At 39.4% G+C, this 24,195-nt stretch overlaps 1 protein-coding gene across 5 annotated transcripts in view; it reads left to right on the forward strand.

The window, feature by feature from the left end:
* The window catches only part of DENND2C (DENN domain containing 2C), a 77,370-nt gene that overhangs the window by 22,138 nt on the left and 31,037 nt on the right, over positions 1–24,195 (forward strand). For 3 of the 5 annotated variants that reach the window (XM_066246811.1, XM_066246810.1, XM_066246812.1), the window contains exons 2-5: positions 18,088–19,099; positions 20,068–20,204; positions 20,620–20,732; positions 21,690–21,860. In XM_066246811.1, the coding sequence (XP_066102908.1) occupies positions 18,240–19,099; positions 20,068–20,204; positions 20,620–20,732; positions 21,690–21,860 (1,281 nt within the window). In that variant the 5' untranslated portion in view covers positions 18,088–18,239. Of the gene's footprint in view, positions 1–12,287; positions 12,390–18,087; positions 19,100–20,067; positions 20,205–20,619; positions 20,733–21,689; positions 21,861–24,195 lie in introns of all 5 variants that reach the window. The other 2 variants (XM_066246809.1, XM_066246808.1) reach the window with 1 other exon arrangement.

Below are 24,195 nucleotides of genomic sequence, written 5' to 3' on the forward strand. Positions count from 1 at the left end.
GGGGAAAGGTGGAGCAGATGGGCGCCTGTCCTGTGTGCCTTGACTGGGAATCGAACCCAGGATATCCACACACGGGCTGACACTACCACTGAGCCAACCGGCCAGGACCCATTGTAGCACTTTGTAAAACTCTCTCCTGCTGAAACATTGGATTGTTGTACATACCTAAGCAGTCTTTAAATTTAGCTCTGAGCCAGCTCTTTTTAGCCCCCCCAGCTGGGAATTACAGCAGTCCCTGTGTCCCTGCTACTTCAGGGTACATGCTCAGCACTCTGAGTGGTTATTTTGAGGTTCCAGTCCCTTGGTGAGCAGGAAGTACCTCCTCCTTTTCCCCCCCGGGGACGTAGGGAAACACACACACACACACACACACACACACACACACACACACACCACCTAGTTTCTTTAAAGAAGTCCTTTCCATTGTCCCTTGCAGTTCTTACAGTTAATGAATTGTACTTCTTGACAAGGGTAGGGAACTGATGCCTGGGAGCCAGGTTTTGGCTACCCCGCTCTATCAGCCTTGCACTTCTCTTTAGACTGTGAAAGTGTTTGTCCCCTATTGTTTTGATTTTGGCCTTTGAGGCCCCTGCTGAAACTCAGAGAGGACAGGAAAAGTTGCATTTGACATCCTGTTATATTAGCTGATATTATTGTTTTGTCTACCCACCAAGTAATAACGTAGTGGTTGAAAGCACAGCTTTGGAGTAAAACGGAGCTAAGTTTGTGTTAACTTGAGTAATTTAACCAGTTCAGTCTCATCTTCCTCATTAACAAACTGTGAGAATTAAATGAATGAAAGTAGGTTCTAAGAGCACTGCTTGGCACATGCACACATTTAATAAGTAATCATTATCATCATGAATTTATTTTTTTAATCACCAATTAAAATGTCACATTACTATGCAAACATACCTCTTTTGCACCTCCTGGATTTTTTTCTCTATACATCTCTTTACATCTGAAAATATTTGAATAGTAGTGATTAAGTTCTGCTGATCAGAAATATGTAGTACCTGAACTAGCCGGAGACCTCTGGCTTGACCTCAGTCATACCATTAGAGAGCAGGAAGTGCCCTCTGTTAAATTATAGCCTTCTTTATGGGAGAGGAACAGTGGTGGGATAATGGACCATATCATTCTACATTTTTTAAACTTTGAAGTTACAATTTTTCACTTAAGAATTTATTTTATTGATTTTAGAGAGAGAAAGAAACAGAGCGAGAGAAAGATGGATGTGTTGTTCCACTTATTTATGCATTTATTGGTTGATTCGTGTATATGCCCTGACTGGTCAAACCCACAACCTTGTGTCCCGGAACAATGCTCTAACCAGCTGAGCTACCAGGCCAGGGCATAAACTAGTCTTTTATTTAGTATAATTATTATGTTTCAGTCCAAGGATGTGATTTAATAATTATTTATATATTAATTAAGATATGTTATGTATAACAGGAAAATTAGTTTGCATTCCCTTCACAAACATTACCTAATCCAGTGGTTCTCCCTAATCTGCAGGGGTTATGTTCCAAGCCCCCCAGTGGATGCCTGAAACTGGATAATGCCAAACCCTGTGGATAATATGTTTTTTCCTACAGATATATACCTATGATAAAGTTTAATTTATAAATCAGGCACAGTAAGAAATTAACAACAATAACTAATAATAAAATAGAACAGTTATAGCAGTATACTGGTAATAAAAGTATGTGAATGTAGTCTTTCTCTCTCTCAAATATCTGTTGTCTCTACTTACCCTTTTTGTGATGATAAGTTGATACGGTCTGCCTGGTGGATGACTTGGGGTGGATGACATAGGCATTGAGATGCAGTGGTAAGGCTACTGTTGACCCGATGATACACCAGCGAGGGATCATCACCTCATGATGATGTCATGTCTCCCATCCACAAAATTAATGCGTTTTCCATCTTAACCAGGAACTTGTCACACACTGTGGCCATAACTTTTGCAGTTTGAGATATGACAGCAAAAGTAGTATGGATTTCTTTTTCCTTCTCATGATTTCATGGATAGATTTATTTTTACCATAAATCTTAGCAGCTGCAGTATCTGACTTTTATTCTTTCCTTATTAAGTTGAAAACTTTTGCCTTTTCACTTAAAGGAAGCACTTTATGGCTTTTGTTCAACATATCTGACTTGCCAGAATTTCACTACTCTTGTGCTTTGGAGCCATTATTAAGGAGAGTAAGGCTCATTTGACCACATGCACTGTGTTACCACAACAATTGATCTGTTAACTGAGAGGGCCACCAAGTGACTAACAGGCAGGTCGTGTACACGGTAAGGATACGCTAGACAAAGGGACAAATCACTTCCCAGGCAGTACAGAAAGGGATGGAGTTAGATTTCATCACACTACCCAGCAGTTTGCAATTTAAAACTTTGACTTGTTTATTTCTGGAATTTTCCATTTCATATTTTCGGATGGCAGATGACCACAGGTAACTGAAACCATGGAAAGTGAAACCACAGATAAGGCAGGGATACTTTGCAGGGAGCAGGTGATTTAGACACCAACTGAGGGGCTTGAGGAATCAGCAGAATTTTAGAGCTTTGAACACTGGATTACCACCTGGTGGATCAACCAGACATTCATTATCTAACTTTGACTATGAGAATGCCCACTGTACAAATTTAACTTTTCTTAAACTCTTTGGCCAGAAAAGTAAAATTTTATGTTTTGCTATATCCCTGTCTCATCTATTGATGAAACATTTTTATACCTTTTTTATATAAAAATTGTGCACCCCAAAGGAATTTCTAGATTTATAAAGAAGACATATATGACAAGGCATAAGTTGCTGGCAGCTTGGTCCTTATATGGCTAATGTGGAAATCAGGCAATAAATTTTAGCACACACAGCAGTTCTGGCTCTTGTGAGTCTAATTTCCAAGTCTACATTGGTCTCTGTCCCCCAAAGGTAGTCTTTGGAAATCAGAATTATCTACCAAATTCTAAGAGGTATGAGTTAGCTGAAGAGTCTGCTGCCACATTCCTAGAGATTCTGGATTGTTCTAGAAGGCCTGATCTAAACTTGGCTCGCTTAATGATGTAAGAAGCTGATTTGGGAAGTTAGTTCCCTTCCTACTTGCTAGAAGGCCTGTTTTGCTAGTGGCCTATACATGCTCTTAGGACTGGTACATTTCTGGTGGAGGTACAGTTTATAGTAACCGTGCCTGGGCTGTCTCTAAACCAGATTGCTAGCTGGAACACAAGATTAAGGTGTGGCTGTGCAGAAGCACAGCGACTGTTGTGATTTCTTGCCTCCATGTTTAGACTGAGGAAGGGTTTTCACAAATCACATTCTTCTTTCCTCTTGGCTATAGTGTGTCTCTTCCCTTCTCTAGGCTTCTTTTTTTTTAATTTTTTTTTTATTATTAACTTTTTTTTTAGAGAGGAGAGAGAATGAGAGAGAGAGAGAGAAGGAGGAGGGAGGAGCAGGAAGCATCAACTCCCATATGTGCCTTGACCAGGCAAGCCCAGGGTTTTGAACCGGCAACCTCAGCATTTCCAGGTTGGGGCTTTATCCACTGCGCCACCACAGGTCAGGCTTCTCTAGGCTTCTTTTATTTTTCCTTGTCATTCAGGAAAGCCTAAGGACACACAGACATAAATGACCTCTGTAGGCATGTACTCACACATCTTTCAAAATTTAGTTCTTAGTATCTAGATATCAGTAGTATTGTTGAGAGAATAGGTCTTAAATGTTCTCACTACCAAAAAAATGGTGGTTATGTGAGGTGATGAATACATTAACTAAGCTTATTGTAGTAATCATTTCACTACATATATGTTTATCAAATCATCACATTGTACACCTTAAACTTACACAGTGTTATATGTAAATTATATCTCAATAAAGCTCAGAGAAATAGTTATTGCTTCCTCTAAGTGGTTCTTTTCTTTAAATCTCAAAAGAAAGGGTTGTTTACATTTTATTTATTTTTAAAGATTTTATTTATTTATTTGTATTTTTCTGAAGTTAGAAGAGGGGAGGCAGTCAGACAGACTCCCACATGTACCTGACCGGGATCCACCCAGCATGCCCACCAGGGGGTGATGCTTTGCCCATCTAGGGCGTTGCTCTGTTGGCGGCCGGAGCCATTCTAGCGCCTGAGGTGGAGGCCATGGAGCTGTACTTGGTGCCCGGGCCAACTTTGCTCCAGTGGAGCCTTGGCTGCGAGAGGGGAAGAGAGAGACAGAGATGAAGGAGAGGGGGAGGGGTGGAGAAGCAGATGGGCACTTCTCCTGTGTGCCCTGACCAGGAATCAAACAGGGGACTTCCACACGCCAGGCTGACACTCTACCACTGAGCCAACCAGACAGGGCCAAAGATTTTATTTATTGATGATTTATTTATCTTATTTATTTAGAGAGATGAGAGGAGGGGAAGAAGGAAGCATCAACTGAAGTTGCTTCCAATATGTTCCTTGATCGGGCAAGTCTAGAGTTTTGAACTGCCAACCTCAGCACTTCAGGTCAACACTTTAATGCCACTGTGCCACCACAGGCCAGGCAGGTTGCTTACATTTTATATTCATAGAACTTTTGGCCCTGGCCGGTTGGCTCAGTGGTAGAGCGTCGGCCTGGCGTGCAGGGGTCCCGGGTTCGATTCCGGGCCAGGGCACACAGGAGAAGCGCCCATCTGCTTCTCCACCCCTCCCCCTCTCCTTCCTCTCTGTCTCTCTCTTCCCCTCCCGCAGCTGAGGCTCCATTGGAGCAAAGATGGCCCGGACGCTGGGGATGGCTCCTTGGCCTCTGCCCCAGGCGCTAAGGTGGCTCTGGTCACAACAGAGTGACGCCCCGGACCCCGAAGGGGCAGAGCATCGCCCCCTGGTGGGCAGAGCATCGTCCCTGGTGGGCCTGCCGGGTGGATCCCGGTCGGGCGCATGCGGGAGTCTGTCTGACTGTCTCTCCCCTTTTCCAGCTTTAGAAATAAATAAATAAATAAATAAAAATTTATATTCATAGAACTTTTGGCCACCGGTTACTTTAGCAGAACCCTGAATATTCTCAATTGACCTTTGTTAAATGGTAAGCTTTGAAGTTGATGCTTGTGTGAGTTAGCATACCTTACTCTGTACTCATGGTCTCCTGAGGGTATACAAGCTCATATGTAAGGATGTGAAAAGAGCATTGGAATTGTTGTGTATATCTGTTTTCACCTTAAAAAATAATTAAGCTTTACTGAATGTTTATACATTTTGATACTGGTGCCTCCCCTTGTCAGATTTCATCTACGCAGATATTCCCAAGGGGAAAATGGTCATTCCCCAACAAAAGCAGTTGACAGTGACATCCTCACTTGCTGTTCACTTTTATCTGTTGCAACATATAACAGTTTTCATGTGTCCAAGTAGTTGGATTTACGAATTATATTTTAACTGATGGAATCTTTACAATCCTTTGAAAATAAGATGAGCAATAGCCATTTTCATGGCTATAAATGTTTTATACCTCACCGTAATTCTCTAGTTTGTTAAGAAGTATTTTAAAAATTTGCTGATGAAACAGAGGCAGAGGCGGGATCAAAGGGACCAGAGGGAAAGTGGTCAGAGGAAAAGTAGAAGAGAAGATGGGATCAGAGAAGGGAAAGAGATTAATGAAATTATATTTATATACACATAACACAGCATTACAGAGAACAGGACAGCAAATCCTGGAGCGAAGGGGGAAAAGCATTGGAGGGAGGGGGCATGGTAGGACTGAGGGGAATAAGAGGTGGGGGAGATATATTCAGTGGGACACTTGAATCTATGTAAACACAAAATCATAAAAAACAAAGTTGCCGACTATAAAATAAGTCAAAATTTTCCTTTAAAAAATAAAATTTCCAATATTGTTGGTTTTCTGTAATAAGTGGTGAGTTGCTGACTCAAGGAAAAAAACACATTCTTAAAATATTTGTAATTAATAATATTTTAGTGAGAGTGAGATGGTTTATCCTAATAAATAATCTGCATTAAATCAACCTATTTAATTTTTAACAAAACTAATGAAATATTTTAAAATATGTCATGCTTTAAAATTTTTTACCTTTGTGTACTTTATAATAAGCATGATGTCATTATAGTTGTATATATCTATACTCATAAATATGCATAAACCAGTATTTTTTCCCATGGGAGTTTGGAATCAAGGTTTAGAGATCCCTGATTTAGATATTACGAATTATATTGCTCCATATCAAAATATCTTTCTATCCCTGCTGTAACAGAAATACTGTAGCCTGGGTTGTTTAAACAACAAAAACGTACTTCTCACAATTATGGAGGCTGGGAAATCCTTCCTGGCCTATAGATGATAGATGGCCATTTCTCATTGTATCCTCCCACAGTGGAGAGAAAGATTATCTCTATCATCTCCCCCCTTTTTAAAAAAATTTTTTTAAATTCATTTTAGAGAGGAGAGGGAGAGACAGAGAAGAGAGACAGAAAGAGAGAAGGGGGGGAGGAGCTGGAAGCATCAACTCCCACATGGGCCTTGACCAGGCAAGTCCAGGGTTTCGAACCAGCGACCTCAGCATTTCCAGGTCGACGCTTTATATCATCTCCCTTTTTACAAGGGCATTAATCACTAATCCCATTCATGAGGTCTCCACCCTCATGACCTAATTACCTTCCAAAGCCCCACACCAAATACCATCACATAGGGCAGTGGTCCCCAACCCCTGGGCAGCAGACTGGTCCGTGGGCCATTTGGTACTGGTCCGCACAGGAAGAATAACTTACATTATTTCTGTTTTATTTATACTATTTAAGTCTGAACGATGTTTTATTTTTAAAAAATGACCAGATTCCCTCTTACATTCGTCTAAGACTCACTCTTGACGCTTGTCTTGGTCACGTGATACATTTATCTGTCCCACCCTAAAGGCCGGTCCGTGAAAATATTTTCTGACATTAAACGGGTCCGTGGCCCAAAAAAAGTTGGGGACCACTGACATAGGGACTAGGCCTTCAGCATATGACTTTTGGGGAAACACAAACATTCAGTGCAAAGCATTTGGTTATGGGAATAACTCATAGGGCTACACAGCTGTGGCAAATAAAACCTCCAGGAATACACATTGGAGTTAGTAAATATCAAAGAATTGCAGTTATTTGGAAGTTTTTAAAATAATGTGGATTACTAACTGTGTAACACAGTCACAAAGTTAGCATCATTCAAAGTCTTTAAGCCTCAAAAGTCTGAATATAATCTGCATTAAATCAACTGTCATTTTTTATGCTTTCATAAAAAAAATAAAACAACCTCAAAAAATTCCCGTGACATATCTCAACAGAGTTGTAGGACTGTTAAAGAATTCAACTTCTTGGGGTTTTTTTTGAAGAATCATATTTCTTGCTTTGCATTAGGCACAATAACTGCTTGAGAAGTTTATTGTCTATTATTAGTAATAATAGAGTTTTTTAAGTTTCTCTGCTATTTTGGGACTCATTCTTAGTTACCTGTAAGTCTGTTTCCTCTGATAGGAGTGAGATAAAAGACTAGTATCCTGTATGTGCTTGCTTTGAAGATTTGTTATTCAAGGAACGGTCGACAAGATGATAAAAGTTTGAAATCTAGGAGCCAGTTTGACATGCACTTATTTTTCTCGTTACTCTATCATTTTCTTTAAATATTTTTAGCTAAATTTAAAATATTTATTTTTGTAGGTTTTATTTAAAAATTTATCCAGAGGCTTTCCAGGTAACATGCTATAGTAATATTTTAGTTATACTTAATAGAAAATTCAAAAAAGCAAATAATGTGAGCAGTTCAAATTTCTACCAGTCTTCCTGAGCAGATATTATTTTGAGTTTTTCCCTGGCACGTTTCATTTTCCTCTTCTGCAGCAAATACAGGAGTGACATTCTGACACAACTTAGTGTCCTCATCTGTGACAAGTACAGGAGTGACATTCTGAGACTTAGGTTTATTTTAGGTCTTTCAAGGCAGCATCACAGAAGCATGTGCTCCTCTTGGCTGTTAATGGTACTTCTCTTTTCATTTTCATTTCTGAGTATCTTTTTTTCTAAGTATACCTAGCAAGAATGACTCCAGAATATTAATATTATTGAAGTTATGGAAAACAGAAATATCTGCTTTAAGGAGAAGTCAAAATTGGAAAACAATTACAGGATATTAACAGGTGTAATGGGAGCACACAGAAGGTGTGATTATCTCTGGGTTAAGGGCTAAGGGAGGTGTCACAGGGACACTTTGAGCTGGTCTTGAAAGTACATTGTGTGTTTGTGAAGTAGTTAATAGTAGTTGTCATTTTTGTTTTGTTTTGTTTTTTTGTTTGTTTTGTTTTGTTTCTGAAGCTGGAAACCGGGAGAGACAGTCAGACAGACTCCCGCATGCGCCCGACCAGGATCCACCCAGCACACCCACCAGGGGCAACGCTCTGCCCACCAGAGCCACTCCAGCCCTGGGGCAGAGGCCTAGGAGCCATCCCCAGCGCCCGGGCCATCCTTGCTCCAATGGAGCCTCAGCTGCGGGAGGGGAAGAGAGAGACAGAGAGGAAGGAGGGGGAGGGGTGGAGAAGCAAATAGGCGCTTCTCCTATGTGCCCTGGCCGGTAATCGAACCCCGCACGCCAGGCCGACGCTCCACCGCTGAGCCAACCGGCCAGGGCCAGTAGTTGTCATTTTTTAATCAGTTATTTTATGCCTGGAACGGTCTTAAACTCTTTACTTACATCATTTCATATTTAATCCTCACAACAACCTTATATCTGTATCTTTTGTGCCAGAGAGTGATAAGACATGTAGCAGTTACTTAACCTCTTTGCACCTTGTTTCTTCGTCTGCAAAATGAGAGCAACAGTAGTATTTACCTCATGAGTGGTTACATGAATTAAATGGGTTAATATTGGTGAAATGAGTTGAACTATGCCTGGCTCAGTAGTTCCATAGTGCTCAGTAAGTATTATCACATCCAGAGAACCTCCTGGAGCAGGAACTATAATGATCACGATTGATTAGAATCTTGGCCTATGGTGGTTAAGAGCACTGTTTACTGGGATATTTAAAATGGTGATGGATTTGCATGGTTGATTTCAAGATCTCTAGTCTGCAGATAACTGCCTTTTGGTGCAGGATGGAACACCTCTATGCCTTAGAATATCTGCACCTGACTCAAGTATCGGAGAGATGGGACCCAGGGAGTATTCCAACAAATGCTCACTCTATAGATAAGGATCATTCCATAGATAAGGAAGCTGCTGGAAGGATTAAGTAATTTGACTAAGGTTACACAGCCAAGAAAGAAGTCTGGTTGTACTTGAACTCTGTGTAACTCTAATCTAGCTTTAAACTTCTAGCTGATGCAAATTATTCGATGTTGGACCGTAGCCTGTGAGCAAGGCAAGCTGCAGGAGTCAGAGCTGGAATCAGAGGGTGAACGATCTTAAATGTCATGTTAAGGAGTGTGGATGCTGTCTTGTCTCTGGTACACCATGAAATATTTACATTTTTAATTTTGTCACTGATACCAGAAACTATTTTAGTAGCAAAATTATATTTTGTGTACGCACTATAAAAACACAGATGTATATGTACCTATGACATTTTTTCAAAGCTTTAAATCTCTTCATGGTTGGCTTGTCCCATTTTTTTCATTATATTTGTTGGCCATGTATCTATTTTTCTATTTGTTAGTATTGACTAGCACCACAAATATTAGCAAGGATCAAACATTTAAGATATATTTGTGGAGGAAAAACTTAATATTGAGGAAATTATGTTTACTAATTTACAGTAACTTATGCAAACTGTTGTGGGGGGCATTATTCAATAATTTTATTTAGAAATTAAATTTAATGGGGTGACATTATAAGAGTATGTAGGTTTTAGGTGAACATCTCTATAGCATTTGAACTGTTGATTGTGTTGTATGCCCATCACCCAAAGTCAAATCATTTTCTGTCAACATATATTTGTCCCTCTTTACGACCCTTCCCCTCGACTCCCTCCTCTTTATAACCCCTTCCCTTTTAGCTATGTCCATGAGTCTCAGTTTTATATCCCACCTGTGAGTGAAATCATATAGTTCTTAGCTTTTTCTGATTTACTTATTTCACTCAGTGTAATGTTCTCAAGATCCATCCATGTTGCCATAAATGGCGATATATCATCATTTCTTTTGACTGAGTAGTACTCCATTGTATATATGTACCACATCTTCTTTATCCAATCCTCTATTGAAGGACACTTTGCTTGTATCCATATCTTGGCCACCATGCATTATTCAGTTTTGATAACAAAACCTTGGTTCCATTTTTGAAAGTCCATTGTTCTTTGGGCAAATGTTTTTATAACCACGTTGTAAGATTATAGAGCACCACTAAAAGGTTTTACCTGGTTTATGACTTGTTCATATCTAAGTTTTAGAAATAGCATGCTGACAAGAAGTTTGGAAGGGAGTTGATATTGGAGGCAGGTAGGCCATAGAAAAGGTTATTATTATGGTAGATCTAGAAGAGTGATAAGAGCATAAATTAAGGTTGTAATGTGGGTAGAAATGAAGAGAGTGACATTCAAATGGTTAGATTGATGAAGATAATGTACCCACACCCATACATATAAATGAGTTAGGACAGTTGCATAAGAGCCATTATTGGGCACTTACTTTGTACAAGACACTTTATATATTATTTCATTTGATCCTTTCAACGACTCTGCTGGTGAGTTTTATTCTCTTATTATAAATTAAGGGTTGGATTGATTAAGAACACAATGCCACACCACCAAGTAAGTTGCACAGAATTTAAATCCAAGTGTCTGGCTCCAAAACCTGTGCTCTTTGTATCATATACCATGATGCTTTTCTTATAAATTAAACGTTGTGGTCTCTACCTATATTTTATAACATATCTATTTCTATGGTTTATCTCATTGATTGCTAAGTTAAAAATGATTTATTCTGTTCACCTAGGAACAACTTTGCTACATTCAAAGAATCTTCTTTTGTCTTTCCCTCACTCTAAAAAAAGAACTTGAAAAAAATTTTTATTAGCCCTGGCTGGTGTTCAGTGGTAGAGCATCAGCCCAGTGTGTGGATATCTCAGGTTCTAGTTCCAGTCAGGGCACACAAGGGAAGCAACCATCTGCTTGTCTCCCCCACCCCCTCCCCCTTCTTCCTCTCTTCCCCTCCCACAGCCAGTGGCTTGATTAGTTCAAGAGTTGGCCCCAGGCACTAAGGATAGCTCAGTTGGTCTGAGCAGTCAGTCTCAGGCACTAAAAATAGCTCAATTGATTCAAGCATTGGCCCCAGACTGGGGTTGCTGGATGGATCCTGGTCAGGGTACATGTAGGAGTCTGTCTCACTATCTACTCTTCTCTTACTAAGAAAGCCAAATATAAAAAGAGTGTATTTTTTACTAAGAAAGCCAAATATAATAGGAGCATATTCTCTCTCCAGAATAGTTTCTTGCATTTTTAACCTAATAATAGAAATCAGTAAGCAACAAATTGAATTATAGTACATAGGCCTAGAAACTGGCTTTAATAAAAAATCAAAGGCTCTTTGTTACTAAAATATCTGGAAGTGTTTTATTCTTCTCTAACTATAGTTGCCTATGTGATAACTTATGTTTTTATACATTTTTCCAGGGGTGTGTTCTTTTCTGTTTTGATGTGTAAAAGGCTTTGGGTTTGTAAACAGTTTCAGTGCTTGAAGTTGATCTTGCAATAAGATGTTCTCTTTGAAGATTGGTGTCCTGATAGACTTTTTCTAAACTTGTTTTATACTCTAGAAAGAAGTTTTCAAAAAATTTTTATCCCTTTTGATTGTAATAAGTATTTTCCCTTGCATACATGGAATGTGTTCTGGGTATTTTTTTTCTATTCTATACTATCTTGTTTCATTAAAAAAATTTTAAGACGTCCTTTTCCAATTAGGATATAGAAGGACTGAAAAGCATTTGCTCCCATAGTAACAAGAAAATCTTACACAAAATAAAAAAGTCATCTATTTATCTGGAGCTCGTGAATAGCAGTAGGTGCAAGGAAACTGATGAATTAATTTCCAAAGTGAATTCCTTTATAAGTGAACAGAACCACCGTAACTTTTATACCTGGGAGCGAGCACATGATCTGGATGCAAGTAGCCCTGACATAGGTGCTGAGGCTTTAATAAAGGAAAAGGAAAGTCACCTCCCTTAGTTAACTGTGTGGACTGTTGGAATTAGCATGTGGATTGAAATCTGGAAGAATCCCAAATGCAAAAACAAACCAATTGGCCCAATAATTGTCTGCTGTCTTCCTGTCTTCCAGTTTTTACTATGAAAGCAGCATTGCAAGAGGGTAAGAAGGCACGAAGAAACTGTGTAGTCTCATGTATTGTGCAGTAATGCCCTGCCACAGTTAAATCCAAAGGTGAGCCAAAATATCTGAAACAGCAACCAAGCTCTTTCCAGGTCAGATATTGACAGGATTAAAAATGTAGCCAGTCAGGAGGTTAGAGGTTTGGCTAATCCCAGGTGAATTCCCTGTAATAAAATCTGCCACCCAGCCTTAGTTCAACTTGACTATAAAAGGAATCTGAATGGTCAGCTTCTCAACCTAACTACCAGACAGAGGCAAGTATTGAAGTCTCAGAAATGCACAAAGCAAAACAAGCAAAAAAATATGTATCTTTTCCTGTACTGTTCAATTATAGGCAATATCAAGAATATAATTTAAAATCACAAGATACTAGAAGAAACAGGAAAAATGTGAACCATAGCTAAGAGAAAATATAGTCAATGCAAGGAAACCTGAAGATGACCCAGTTGTTGGAGTTAGCAAACAAGGACATTACATTAAAGTTCTTAAAGTCTATAATATGTTACCTGACCTGTAGTGGTGCAGTGGATTCGACCTAGAATACTGAGGTTGCTGGTTCGAAACCCTGAGCTTGCCTGGGCGCATATAGGACTTGATGCTTCCTCCTCTCTCTCTCTCTCTCTCTCTCTCCCTCCCTCCCTCCCTTCTCTAAAATGAATTTAAACCCTTTGAGTAGTGAGTTTTTTTCATGCTCACTGACCCCAGGAGTCAGTTTTTTTTCAAAAAGTGAAATTAGTTCCAGTTACAGTTTTATTAACTTAAAATAATGTTTGATAACCAATTTATGGAAACAAAAAACATACATTTGCCTTTTTTTAATGTTGCCTTACACATTTTAAAAATAAATCATAATCTGAATGGTCAGGAGGCACGAGGATGTACTACCCAAAAGATTTAAAAGTCTATAATATGTTAAATAATATACAGGAAAAGTTAATATAATGGATAAAGAGATGGAGTATTTCAGAAGAGAAATGTAGATGTTAAAAAAAAAAAAAAAAAAAGCCAGCCTGACAAGGCGGTGGCGCAGTGGATAGAGCGTTGGACTGAGACGTGGAGGACCCAGGTTCGAAGCCTCAAGGTTGCCCGGCTTGAGTGCGAGCTCATCTGGTTTGAGCAAGGCTCACCAGCTTGAGCCCAAGATCACTGGCTTGAGCAAGAGGTCACTCACTCTGCTGTAGCCCCCCAGACAAGGCACATATAAGAAAGCAATCAATGAACAACTAAGGTGCCACACGAAGAGTTGATGCTTCTTATCTCTCTCCCTTCCTGTCTATCTGTTCCTATCTATTCCTCTCTCTCTCTCTTTCTGTCTCTGTCAAAAAAAAAGAAAAAGAAAGAACCAAATAGTAAATTTGAAGCTGAACAATACAATAGCTGAAGTAAAAATCATTAGTGTAATTAGAGCCCCAGAAGGGGAGAAGAAGGAATGGGCAAGGGGGGAAATTTTTATATTTTTCTTTAATTTTTTTTTGCTTTAAAAAATGGATTTGATATAAAACAACAGCTCAAAACCTAAGAAGCCCTACAGACCTCAAGCAATATAAATATAAGGAAAACCTGTACCTGACCAGTGGTAGTGCAGCTGATAGAGCATCAACCTGGGATGCTGAGGTTCCTCGTTCAAACCTCAAGTTCACCAGCTTGAGTGCAAGATCATCATCATGATCCCAAAGTTGCTGGCTTGAAGCCCAAGGTCACTGGCTTGAGCAAGGGGTCACTGGCTCAGCTTGAAACCCCCTCCATCAAGGCACATATGAAAAGCAATCAGGAAAGAGTTTAAGTGAAGCAACTATGAGTTGATGCTTTTCATTTCTCTCCTCCCTATTTCTCTCCCTCTCCCTCTCCAAGGAAAAAAGAAACACACACACACACACACACACACACACACACACACTTAGGCAAAGATAAAGCAAAGGTAGAGTAGCATGACCAACGGTAGCACAGTGGCTAGAGCATCGAACTGGGATGCCAAGGACCCAGGTTTGAGACCCCAAGGTCTCTAGCTTGAGTGCGGACTCATCTGGTTTGAGCAAAAATCTCACCAGCTTGGACCCAAGGTCACTGGCTCGAGCAAGGGGTTACTCAGTCTGCTGAAGGCCCGCGGTCAAGGCACATATGAGAAAGCAATCAATGAACAACTAAGGTGTCGCAACAAAAAACTGATGATTGATGCTTCTCATTTCTCTCTGTTCCTGTCTGTCTATCCTTATCTATCCCTCTCTCTGACTCTCTCTCTGTCCCAGTAAAAAAAAAAAAAAAAAGGTAAAGAGTAAATCTTAAAGCAGCTAGAGAAATAAAGGCCACATTATGTACATGGGAACTAACATAAGAATGGCTGCAAACTTCTCATTAGAAAATATGCAAACTGCAAATCAGAGGAACAGTAACCTTAACTAAAGAAAAGTACTAACAACCTAGAATTCTATATCCAGCAAAATTATCCTTTAGAAATGAAAGTGCAGGCCCTGGCCGGTTGGCTCAGTGGTAGAGCATTGGCCTGGCATGTGGAAGTCATGGGTTCAATTCCTAGTCAGGACACACAGAAGAGGCACCATATGCTTCTTCATCCCTCCTCCTCTCACTTTTCTCTCTCCCCCTCCCCATCCTCCTCCTGCAGCCATGGCTCTATTGGAGTGAGTTGGCCCTGGGGTGCTGAGATGGCTCCATGGCCTCCACATCAGGGCTAAGAAGAGTTCAGTTGCTGAGCAACAGAGCAACACCCCAGATGGGCAGAGCATTGCTCCCTAGTGGGCGTGCTGGGTGGACCCCAGTCCCCATGGGGCACATTTGGGAGTCTATCTCTCTCTGCCTCCCCTCCTCTCACTGAATAAAAAAATGAAAGTGCAATGAAGTTATTTTAGAATAATGAAAGAGGAGAAAGTTTGTTGGCTGCATACCAGCACTATAAGAAATATTAAAGGAAATACCCAGAGAGTAGTGATTAGTCACAATTTACAAATGAGAAAACTGAAACCTATTAAGTTAAAGTGATTTTCCTAAGGTCACACAGCTAGTTTGCAGGGTTAAGACTAACTTGATTTCTTCTGATTTCTAGTCCAGTGCTCTTTGTATGGGGAACAGTCTGGCATATTGAGTGAGAAAAGCAAATGACTTTGAGCAGTCATATTCAGGTCTCAGTCCTAGCTCCGCCAGCTGTTGGGACCGTGGACTATGGAAAAAGTCTCTCATCTTTATTTTTCAGATGGAGAACATGGTAAAGAGAGATTAATATGTACTTTATATGATGGAGAGGAGGATTATAACGTTTGTTAAAGGACCTTGCATATTGTAGGCATAAAATAAATATGAGTTCTCTTCCCCTCTTTCTGCTATGCTGCCTTTTTACAAACAAAAAAAATCAAAGGTTTTCCTTAGGGTGGGCTTGCGGGCTGGTCATCTTTCCCAGAGATTTCTATCTTTAGTCTTATCTGTTTCCTGAAATAAGTCACCCTTATGACACCAGTAGTGATTCTGTTTCTCTTTGACTGTGTTTTTTCTAGTAGCTGAGTAGCTGGAATCCTTTGGTGACCGAATTTCTTTAGGTAACCATTCTAGCACTAAACTTGAACCTAAAATTTTTTAAATAGCATCTGCGTCTAATTTTCCTCTTTTCCAGAACAAAAGATGAGCTAAGAGCCTAAGGCAAACCTTCAATGAATAGTATAGTATTCTTGGGGGCTAAGTGTGTGATTGACAAAAAAATCTCAGATTATTTACAGTTGATTTTAGCCAAAAGGCCAAGAAGCAATTCAGATTATTTATATGTTTAAGAATATGATGCTGTGGACAACCTGTTTTAGATATCCTGTTTAAAATCTGTTGTTCAGAGAAAGGTGATACCAGTTCTACAAAATTTAGGCTTGAATACAATGATTTTTGTTTAGAGCAATTAACATCTTACTCAGCATACACTGACTTTCCAAAAGGGTCCGAAATTCCTTTGCATGCAGGCATTAAACCTTACGTGAAAATTGAATGGATTGTTTCACTGAAAGTTAGTTAGATTGTCCCACAGGTGAAATTCACTATGTTTAGATTTTGCTTACTTTAGTCACAAGGCTAGGATACAGAAGAGCAGTGCACCTGCTCTGAGGGACCCTAACTTCAACAAAGGTGAGCATTTGTTTTTACATTTGATATTGCCATGTTTTCCTTTAAATTTCCCCTTAAAGCATCATTCAGGTTTAAGAAATTAAATCCTGTTGGCTTTTTCTTTTTTTTGCATGAGAAACAAAGAGTTAGTGGCAATGACTCTGAAACACCATCAACACACATCATTTATATTTGTGAGTGAATTCCATGGATTAAACCATTTGTTGCCAGTAATTTTCAAGTTTAAATTTGTTTATCCATAGCAGTTTTCAACTTTTCCTTCTCAGTTTGACCCATGCATACTTAAAACACATTCACAAGGAAAAGAGTAAAGAGTTAACAGGGACTGCCCAAAACCCCTACCAGGCTCCGAGGAGAGAGAAAAATACTACCAGCCTATCTTATAGTGAAGAAAACCTGAGTCTCAAGGGAACCCTAAGATCCTTAGGCTTCCTCTGTAAGTATCAGAGGCAAGAAAAGGATGTTCAGAGTTTTGATAGTGAGCAATTGCTGATTGGCTCTTCAAATTCTATGCATTAATCTCTTTGATATTAGGGGGGTTTGTTTGTTTCCACCCACATGAGTTTACGGTGTTTTAGAATGATTTCTTTTTGCGTCAGACCCACATCAAAGTTTGTTTGCTGGCAAAGCTGGTTTTCCTACAGACCTGTCAGGACAGTTGAAATGAAAGCTGATGCCAGTCTTGCTCTGCCTAGATACACATTGGTGTGCATTGTGCGTGCATCAGTTTTGGTCAGCTACACTGACAGAGCTGGGCCAAGATATTTTCCTGCCTGGTAATCAGGGCCACACAGACAAAGCTCGAGGAAGGATGACCCCTGCCTCAGGAAGTTTTGAATCAGTTGCTATTTATAACTCATATACAGTAGAACTTGAGATCACTTCTTTACTCAGTTGGTAGGAAAAGTTCTCTGCCAAATATTACATTTGAGAAAACAGTTTATGAGCCTCTATGAGTGAATTGCTCTATGTGAAAGGAAGGAATGTGACAATGACTGTAAGTATTTTTGCTGATTTGGGTCAAGGGTGTGGTGGCAGAGATGTAGAAATTTCAGTCAATGACATAATAGGTTATTAGATTTTAAAGCAAGTGATAGTTAATGGCACCTTCGGTTGTCTTTCGTACTGTGTGGAATCCTGTGCTTAATAATTACGTTGAAATAAGGGTATATGAAGGGCTAATATTATCTCTCAACATAGGACAGGAGGAGGAGGAAATTAGCTTTTGGTGTGTTTCTTGTCTAACTGGTTCTTCCTTTGGATGTATACATAAACCATTGGTTATTTGTGATGTATATATATGCTTTTAATAATATTCTGTAGGTCCTTGTTTCATTAAGAGAAGGTTTCTTAAATAATTGATTATAAAATAATATTGTATACTACTATGTATAATCTCTTATAAAACCTCATTCTGCCTAACTTTAGGACATTAAATATGGCAGAACGTTAAAGCTGACAATTTGAGAAATACTCTAAGTGATATTTTAGGAATGCCTTTATGGAGTTGAGTTACTTAATGGATGACGGGTACATTTTTACAAATTCAGGGTAAGTGAATTATTTAGGGATAGGTGATGTTTAAATTAGAAAGTTATAAAACTATTAACATATTCTTGTCTTATTTTAATAGAATTATCCAAGATAAAGTTGCAGCCACTTTCAACAAGGATCAATGACCAAATAAATTTTATAAAGAAATTTCCAAGTTAAAGATGAAAGGCAAATACTGGAATTATTTGGATTCTAACTGACAGAATAAAGAACATAGTATTTCACAGTTACATGAAATGGAACCTTAGTAAAATTCATCACTTTGGAATGTACCCACCTGGGAACATGGATGTTGGTTTTTCTCGTTCTGCTGTTCAGACACTGTCAAGAAGCCACTGCAAAAACATCAGACAAAAAATTTCTCAGTGGGAGGGAAGGACTAATGGTATATCTAATCCAGAGAGGTGGCACCAGAAGGACTTTGGGGTGAGATATAATTGTCATCAGGAGATTCTTCTGAAGAAGAATCTTGTTGCTGAGGGAAACAGCAAAAGGTTGGATACAAGCAATTCTCAAAATGTTGGTCTAGATATTAGTGAAGATGCCAAAAACCACACTCAAATCAAGGACAAAAGTGAGAAACATGATTATGATGATACTCGCTTCATTAAAAATGAATCAGAATCCAGTTGGGTGTGTTCTCAGGTCAAACAAATTGAAAACTGGAAAGAGGTCGTTTTGGATCCAGAGACTTCATTACCTCCAGGAAATTTCTATACCTCACAAATACTGTGGAAGAAAATCGAGGCACTTCCCCCAGATAAAATCTTAAATTTGGCTCTAGAACATTGCGTCTCTCCAGAAAAAGAACTGAATTTCAGAGTTCTAGAGAGTTCATGTGGAGTAACCAAGAGCTTAGAAAATATTTACTCTGAACCTGAGGGGCAAGAATGTGGACCTTCTATAAATCCTTTGCCCAAACCTCGTAGGACATTCAGATATTTATCTGAATCTGGTGTTATGCCGTGTAAAGAAAGAAACTGTGACAGAAAATACTGTGAAAATAATTCTTGTGCAGGGTCTTCTTTGGCCTCTTCTCGGGAACCTGAACCAAAACAGTGTGGTGGAAAAATAAGAGGGAGATCGAAAAGGTATGTTTTTATTCAATAGGTAGTGGTTTCTAAGTATTTCCCTTACTAAGAACTTCTTTTTTTAAAATTCTTTTTGAGAGAGAGAGAGAGTGGAAGAGAGAGTGGAAATAGAAGCATCAACTGGGTTGTTCCACTTAGTTGTGCTGTTGTTTTTCATATGTGCCCTAACCGGAGCTCGAACCAGCAACCTCTGGGGTGGAGGCAGTGCCCTCAAGATCTTGAGCTGGTGACCCCGGGATAAAACCAGCGACCTCGGCACTCCAGGACATCACTCTATCCACTGCTCTACCAACCAGAGTTTCTTTTTCCTTTTAACCAATTTCCATTCCCCTGATTTGATTATATAGATGTTGATTAACCCGAGGGGAAGATTTATACAAGAGGAAATAGTCGAAGCATGGCTAATATCCAACACAATCTGCTGACATAAGAGCATCGGAAAAACTTGCATTTTCTATCTTTAAGCATGTGTAGAGCAGCAAGTACATTCTTCTACTTCCTTTAGAACATGCTGGCCTTAGCCTCCCTTTTCATTAGAGAGTGAATTTAACAAAGGTACCCAGTGAAGAACATGAAGGGAAATGGGCTAAAAGCCTCCAATTTTTTCATGGTACATACAGGGCACTGGCCTAGTTTATTCTTAGGTACCTGATAAAAAAACACCTTTGTAATTTTGCACCCTAGTCCTTTAGTTAGTGATGTTTGTTGTACCAATTTAAAGAAGACTAGATAGAGTTTTAAATGATAGAACTTGGCCTGATCTGTGGTGGCACAGTGGATAAAGCGTCGACCTGGAAATGCTGAGGTCGCCGGTTCGAAACCCTGGGCTTACCTGGTCAAGGCACATATGGGAGTTGTTGCTTCCTGCTCCTACCCCACGTCTTTCTCTCCCCCTCTCTCTCTCCTTTCTAAAATGAATAAAAAAATTTATAAATGATAGAACTTGAACCTGTATCTCCTTTCTTAAGGAAATCCTTTGAATTTGAAGATATCCAGCACTTTCGAAATCGGAACACACAGAAGATGCACGAAGAACTTGGAAGAAATGCTGGCTCAGCACTTTACTACACACAGTCTGAGGACAATATCTATGAGGATATCATATGTAGGTGTCCACAGACTTTGCAATTACATGGAATGACTATGTGTTTGGTGGAGCCCAGAGCTATGGGATGATATTTTCTTTTACAATCCTGCATTTTCTTACGCCAGATTTTTCTTTATAATATGGAAATTTTTGTTATGTGAATTATTTTATTCTTTAATGGATTATACAACTGGTTTAGCAGACTGCTCAGTTCAGAAGTAGATGTTTATAGCACAGTATTTTGAGAACTTTTTTAGCTTGGTAGGGTGCCTGAGTAGATTACAAGCTTAAAGTGCCGTTGATTTAAGACCTCCTTCCTCCAGCAATGCTGAACATATTTAACCAGTTTTAAAATTTTCTTTTCCTGGCAGTAATCATTTTGTTTTCATTTCATTATATTCCTCTAAACTTTTTGTTGTTATTGTTTTTCAAGATCCCACCAAAGAAAATCCATATGAAGATATTCCAGCGCAGTCTTTTCCCATGTGGAGATCCCCTTCAGCGTGGAGGCTCCCGCCCCCTAAGAGTGCCTTCAGAGCGCCCAAGGTATATCCAGAGAGTTAACATAAGGAAACGCGAAATCTTGTTCATGGTCCCTACAGAAGGGGTGGAAATGGCTTTACTGTTAGGGTCAAAACTAAGAGGCCCTGAAATGTGGGGTTTTATTGTTGTCAGTGGTGGCTTTTTGTCTTGTTTTGTTTTGGGGGACGGCACACAGGTCTTTGTTTTCTTTGGTTGGAGGGGTGGCTTGTTTGTTTTTCAGCATTTCAAAAATTGAATATGAACACCAGTAGACAGGCCATGAAGTCTGGGTTCACTGTAGATAGTCCCCACAGCCCCGTTAGTCGTATCTCCCTGTGGCCTCAACTTGTCTGCTCCCTGGAAGCGTTCCCCACCCGGGAAGCAAGCTGCCTTGAGTTGGTGAGGACTCGGACCTCTGGTTTTCTGGGAGTCTGATTGCATTGCAGTAGAAAAACTTGGATTAGAAAACTTGAAAAACTGCAAATGATGAAAAAGAAATTATGGTATCCTCACATGAGATTATTTCAAAAGAAAGAAATCTTTTTCTGGAATAGCTTTGACCTTGAGAAGGTAGGTGTTGACTAGATCAGTGGTCCCCAACCCCCGGGCCACAGACCAGTACTGGTCCGTGGGCCATTTGGTACTGGTCTGCATAGAAAGAATAAATAACTTACATTATTTCCATTTTATTTATATTTAAGTCCGAACGATGTTTTATTTTTTTAAAATGACCATATTCCCTCTGTTACATCCGTCTCAGACTCACTCTTGACGCTTGTCTTGTAAGTTCGACAATTATATTTAAAAATACCAGTTTTTAAGCTGGTCGCATAATTTTATTTTGTGCATTTATCTGTCCCACTGTAAAGGCTGGTCCGTGAAAATATTTTCTGACGTTAAACCAGTCCGTGGCCCAAAAAAGGTTGGGGACCACTGGACTAGATAATCTCACCCTTACCACTACCTCGTCTTCTGTTTTAGCTTCCTCCCAAACCTCAGTTTCTTCACCGGAAGACTATGGAACTGAAGAACTCACAAGCTTTTTTAAGGTCAAAGTTCACAAAGGATACCACTTTGCCTGTCACTTTAACTGAGTGGAAGCTTTTCCGTGCTGGAGAGGTTGCAAACAGGAAAAGAAAAAATCTTCCGAGGGTAAGGACTCCAGGACTTGCTTAATTTGACTCTTATTTAAGCAAACAGACTTTAGGCTGATACGAATGTAGGTTAGGACTAACCTACTATAACTAGAAGATTGGAAAGCAGCTTTAAGCTTTAGGTTTTTGCTCATGCAGAAAAATGCACGATGGCTTCCATGAAGGTTTCTTGATGGGTTTGGACAATTGACTTTAGGTAGAGGGCTTCACTTCAGCCACCTTAGTTCTCAGTACACAGCCTGTTCCAAGGAAGCACTGGCATGCCATGTCCAAGAACATTTCATTAAGCTGGCTTCAGTGTTCTCATTCCTTTATTGTTTATAATTTATAATAAAAATCATCAATTTATACTTGCCAAAGTGAATTCAGTTTTGTGCTTGAGTTTACAAATTTTTAGTAATTACAAATATACGCCATTAAATTTGGAACAAATATTTTCATTCAGAGAAAGGAAAAACAAAATTTGACTATTACTTGGAAATAGAAGTTCTTGGCAATTATATTAAATAAGTTATTTCTTTCCCAAGGGAGAAAAGGCCAAAAATCTGTTGTTATTGCAACTAGAGCCCTTGGAACCAAAATGAAGAAACTGGGATTATTTGTAGACAGACATATATAATTAGGAGAGATGCATGAGAAATTACATGAAAATATTTTAAAACTCTTTATGTTACTTTGTTCTTCCATAATTCAGAATGTTTTCAGGATTGCTGTTAAGAGATGAAAAAAATCAGACATTTATATAGTATTTCTTTCCTTAATCCCATCTGAGTTAGCTGTACGTATTCATTTAGCACACAATTTTTGTACCTGATTTCAACATTAAACAGAAGTCACAGCTGTTTCTTGGTTTAGCAACCGATTGGTTCCTTGGGAAATATTCTGTTCCATAATTACTTTAATTCTTCTGTTCTATTTCCTGCCCCTCCCTCTTTAATATGTGCAAAGTTAAAGAGACAGTTCCAAAAAGCACTAATCTCTCTCCGTGAAAAAAATCATTAGCTGTTTATTCTCCTGTGGATGGTGAGGAAGAGTTAAAAATCAGAAGTCGAAAGGATTACCAGGCCTTCAGCAGTCTGTCAACGAAGCAGCATCCCACACAGCCCAGAAACAATTCCTCGTGGTCGCAGGGGCCAGAACACAAACACAAAAGGGACTGCATTTAAGATGTGGTTCTTGGAATGGCATTAACAAAACTTAGGCGTCATGGACTGTAGAGTTTAGTGAGACCCAAGGAGATTTGCAGTGCTCTAGAGTTCATGCCTCAGTATTTCCCGAACTGCGGGTCCCCTGAGTGCTTGAAGTGTGTTCTCTTTCAGGCTATAGGTGATAGGTTCCAACTTTTCCTTTTCTGATATTTCCCGAAGGTATGTTTTATTTTGTTTTGAGGATTGTGGGATGGGGGGAGGATGATGGGGAACTCTTAATTGTTGGGCAGGAACAGACTCTTAGCATTTCTACCTGTGACCTTCCTTGAATTACCTGCTTTTAGGATGTTCCTCTTGCAATACAAATTTTCGCTTGGAGTATCTTTAGGAACAACATTCCACAGGAAAGCCGTTTGCATTTGTTCCCCTTTGATGCCTAGAGCCATCCTGGAAGAGAAGCTGGTTTCATAGTTGGAAAATCACTGATCTAGTCCATATGCCTCTGCCCCACCCTTTCTTTCCTTCCCTGCCATGGAAACCCTTGCTTGCGGGAGTAGATTTCCTAATGTTTCTCATTGTTTGTGTCAAGTGTGTACAGCAGCGTGGTTTCCATCATTTCTTAGGAAGCTGTTCTGCAGTATTTCCTACAGTTAGAAGACAAAAGTAGGCTCCTCTCCAACTCATAACCAAAATTTAAATTCTACTTTATCTCAATTTCTGGAACAGATTGTTCCCTTTTCTATATAATAGTTGAGTATACTTTGGAATATACTTTTCAAATGCACATTAATATTTATGCTTGTTTTGTTCATTTTGTAACCAAAAATACATGTTTACTCTCAGACAGCTTTCCTGTAGCCCCTAACAACACCTTTCCAAATTGGATTTTCTTACTCAGTTTTTTATAATGCTAATATTGAAGCACATTGATACTTTTTCACTTGAATAGCAGCTACAACAATCTTTAAAAGAACAAACTCATCCAAAAATGTGGTAATAATCTGCATATTGGAAGCACATGTCTCTCACATGTTATGTTTTTGCACTGGACTGACTCACTGCCTATGGATTGCCAGCATTGCTAGAGAAACAAAGACGAAAGAGAAAGAGTGCTCTTCTCAAGCATCACTGTTGGGCATTGTTGTATAGATATAAGGTGCCTAACAAGTGTAATGCTGAGCATTA

The sequence above is a fragment of the Saccopteryx bilineata genome, chromosome 11 (assembly GCF_036850765.1).
Source record: "Saccopteryx bilineata isolate mSacBil1 chromosome 11, mSacBil1_pri_phased_curated, whole genome shotgun sequence".
Classification (NCBI taxonomy): Eukaryota; Metazoa; Chordata; class Mammalia; order Chiroptera; family Emballonuridae; genus Saccopteryx; species Saccopteryx bilineata.